General features: G+C 40.2%; 1 protein-coding gene across 1 annotated transcript; it reads right to left on the bottom strand.

Moving 5' to 3' along the window:
* Positions 1-1,060: 1,060 nt before the first annotated feature.
* On the bottom strand, positions 1,061-1,612 carry LOC105269625 (uncharacterized). Its single transcript, XM_011310024.1, has one exon. The coding sequence runs from the start codon at positions 1,610-1,612 to the stop codon at positions 1,061-1,063; it is 552 nt and encodes a 183-aa protein (XP_011308326.1).
* Positions 1,613-3,601: the final 1,989 nt, after the last annotated feature.

Below are 3,601 nucleotides of genomic sequence, written 5' to 3'. Positions count from 1 at the left end.
GATTCCGAGTTTTAGAATTTTGAAGGGAAGCTCAATTTATCGTGGTGGATTCTTCCTCGCTGCTAACCGAGCAGTGAGGCATACTGCCGTCTCTCTCGCGCTCACCCGTAGTGGATCCGATTCCGGAAAATTATCGATTTCCCGGGCGAAAATAATAATTCGTTTATTCCCCGATTTATCGCCGATCGATACTCCTTGAAGCCACATTCCGATGGGATTATTCTGTCTGAATGTGGGATAATCAACGATATATTTCGGGTTTTGTTAGGAGATTTATTTTTCGCGGTCATTCAAGAGTACAATTAAATTTATATTTGGGAATTTTGATGGAATGCTCATATTTAGAGGAAATAAAAATGCTAATAAAATTTTGAACTAGAATATGTCAGTAAATATATCTATAATTGATTATTACTCTTATAACTTATTTCGAATCTCAATAGTGGAACACGTAAGGAGAATTTTTGAGTTCATTTATTTCTTGCCTTCTTTTTCCACCCCTCTCTCCACAACTGGCATATTGAGCAACCCCAGGACCGTCACCTTTCCCCAAGGAGCCTAATTATCCTTTCCGTTCCCTTCAGGTTTCTCTTTTTGATTTTAGTGTATATTTTCGAGTTAATATTTTAGGATTTTGAGGTACGGTTTTCGATGCAACGAATATCGAGATTAGTTAAGTTTAGGATTGCGGATTTTTCCGGTTTGGTTCCGGTCAAAAATTACCTAGCGCCCATTGATTTAAATTTTAGCAGGTTTTATTAGGCTCAGGGGAAGTAGGGCGAAGGTAATGGGCATTTTCCATTCCCAGCGAAAATGCCACGTTACAGGAATCATTTTAAACTCTATACTTATCTCTCTCATTGAGATCGAAGTGTGAACCCTTCGTGAGTACATGCGCATCATATAAACATTCCCGGTGGTCTCGCTGGGTGATGCTATGGTAATGCAAAGAGTCAGATGAAGAGGTGTAAGTCTATCAACCTCACGAGCTGAGACGGTACGGAAATTGAAGAAATTCAAAGTGACGTGTAAAAAATAATTTCTTGAAAAAATTTAGCTGTTACAAAAGTAAACGCTTTTTGTTGGGGTAGAAGATCTCTGATGATTGAAACTCCTGACGAATGACCACAGCTCCGGATTTCAAGAACTCATTCTGCTTGCAGCAATCGATGACAATGGGTGGTGCTGTTTTCAAGAAGTCCGCTCTGCTCAATAGTGGTTCAGGCTCTTTATGGTAATAGGAGGCTTGGAAGCTGGTGTGCATATCGTAGAGAAGAGCGGATTGGTTATGTGCAATATCGAAGTTCACATTTCCATAGGGATAACTTTGCGAATTCAAGAATAACTTGATTTCTGGAACATTACAATGATCAAATGCACTTGCATCTTTCAGACCCTGATTGTTTCTAGCTATTTTGAAACCGAGAATGACGTAACGCGGTCTCTTCAATTGCGTTGAGCATTTCACAGTCGAGACATGCTTCGTAGTACTCGGCAGTAGAGGATACTCGTACAATTCCCAAGAGCGAAAACTAATCGGCACCTCGGTATCTTTTGAAATCTGATTGAGAAGTACTTTTTGAGTGTCGGCAGGTTTAATGTAAGGTAGCATCGAATCGATCTTGATGATTATGATTTAGAATTGTTCAGCCTGCGGTCCATCACTGTGTGAATGTGTTAGGATTAGCTCATGCTTTGCATTCACAACAATTCTCTGATAATCTTCAGTGAATCCTAAAATCATGCTCAAGGGAATGGATACATCAAAATATCCTGCCTCATCAGTTATGTTCTTCTCGCTGTCAATCCTCCAGCTCGTCTTTCCATGAGATATTTCTGGCTAGGACTCTGAGAGATGTAATTTTTCATTAATGTTGTCACACCAACATTTTCACGCACGACAAACAGCATTATTCACAACCTGTGTATTTGCAACAAGTGTGTTATCGGCTTTTGTCAATCTACCACAAATGTGCAATGAACTCTTGCTTGGTAGTACATAGAGATCTTGGTGTTGTACGAAAATCCGGATTTCGTCATTGTTGTTGAAGGAAGACGATGCAAATGGTTGGTGCGAATGAATCGGAGAATGAGCAATGAACTCATCAAAGATTATCTGCTTCTGAATGTTCAAGGTCATTTCCATGGTAGATGGCAGCAACAGCAGACGATGGAGACACAGCAAACCTTCAATTTCCTCCTTTTCCGCGAATTCTTAGGCCCAGAGTCCGCAGGAACTTGATGTTCTGCAATGTCAGGTTCGTGAGATGCACTGGACGACTGTTCGCTCGCCGGCATGAGTCTGTACTTTTATAACTGCGACCAATTGCCCCCCCCCCTCCCCCCCCAGCCCCTCAAACGCAATACCCATTATTTAATGAGGTCTTATATAGAGCCGTATTGTAATTGCTTTACCGCGGAAATTCACGAGGCGATCGTCTTAATCCACAATGGTCAATTGCAGATGGTCTATTAACGGCACCACGATTGACAAATAAATGACCCAGGCAGGTGTTTCATTGATCTTATATCCAGCTGGAATGCTTGGGAAGAACTCGTGAATTGTATGAACACGTCGATTGTTAATGCAGGCTTCTGCAGTTCGATTACACTCACTACGTAAAGAGTTCACATGAATGATGTTTGGAGGTGTGACCGATTCGTAGAATGTTGAATATCCTAGAAGTTTTCCTTCAAAATCCAGCAGTTACCCAATAACGTCCACCCGTTTGAAATTTATCACCACATCCTTGGATACTTCAATGACCGTCTTGAGTTTGATCTGATCATTTGCACGTAAAATGATGAGGATTTCATACACTGATAATTGATCTTGCAAGAAATTTGCAATATCAGCAATTTCATAGCTTCCTGTTGGTACAGTCAATTTTATCACCAATCCGTCTTTTTCAATGTAAAATTTATTACATCCTTCGTCGCTATTAGGAATTGAATTGTAGGTGAGAAATTGGACAAGCCCTACACTATACAGTTTCTGCGGCGATAATTCAATGGGAGGAAAATAGCATGCCTCTAGTGCAGAAGATCGGCCCGACAGGGGCAAGGTAAATGAATCACTCATGGTAGTCAACGCTCAACTGATATAATTATGAACTTTTTGTAGCTTTATATCAATTCACGAGCAAATTTCAGGCATAAATGTCCACAGATGATGGTTTTACAGTCTTGATAATTTTTAGGATTATATTCCACAACACTACCGCTACCGAAGTAATTAATCAACTCTTGAGGTGGACGCAAATTTCTATAGCTGTGAAAGTAGATAACTTCACGATTCTTCTTTTTATATGCAACCCAATGAGTGCCGGAGCCATCCTTATCATCAAGATTGACTATAGCTGATTCACATTTCCAGGGTCCACCTCGAGGCAACGCATTTCTTATATAAACTGCGCGAAAATGTGGAATTTTCATGATGCTGACATACTCCAACTGCTATTTTAGACATAACAGCTTCATCTTTATTGTACGATGCTTCGTGTTATTATATTCCGCAACCAAATCACTAATAGTCTCAATCTATTTCTAGGTTCCATACCATGCTGATTTAAGGACTTGGAGTAAGCGTAGACATTTTGAA

Source organism: Fopius arisanus, unplaced genomic scaffold (genome assembly GCF_000806365.1).
Source record: "Fopius arisanus strain USDA-PBARC FA_bdor unplaced genomic scaffold, ASM80636v1 scaffold00071, whole genome shotgun sequence".
Classification (NCBI taxonomy): domain Eukaryota; kingdom Metazoa; phylum Arthropoda; class Insecta; order Hymenoptera; family Braconidae; genus Fopius; species Fopius arisanus.
The sequence above is the reverse complement of the archived record's forward strand: the minus strand, read 5'-3'. Positions and strand labels throughout refer to the sequence as shown.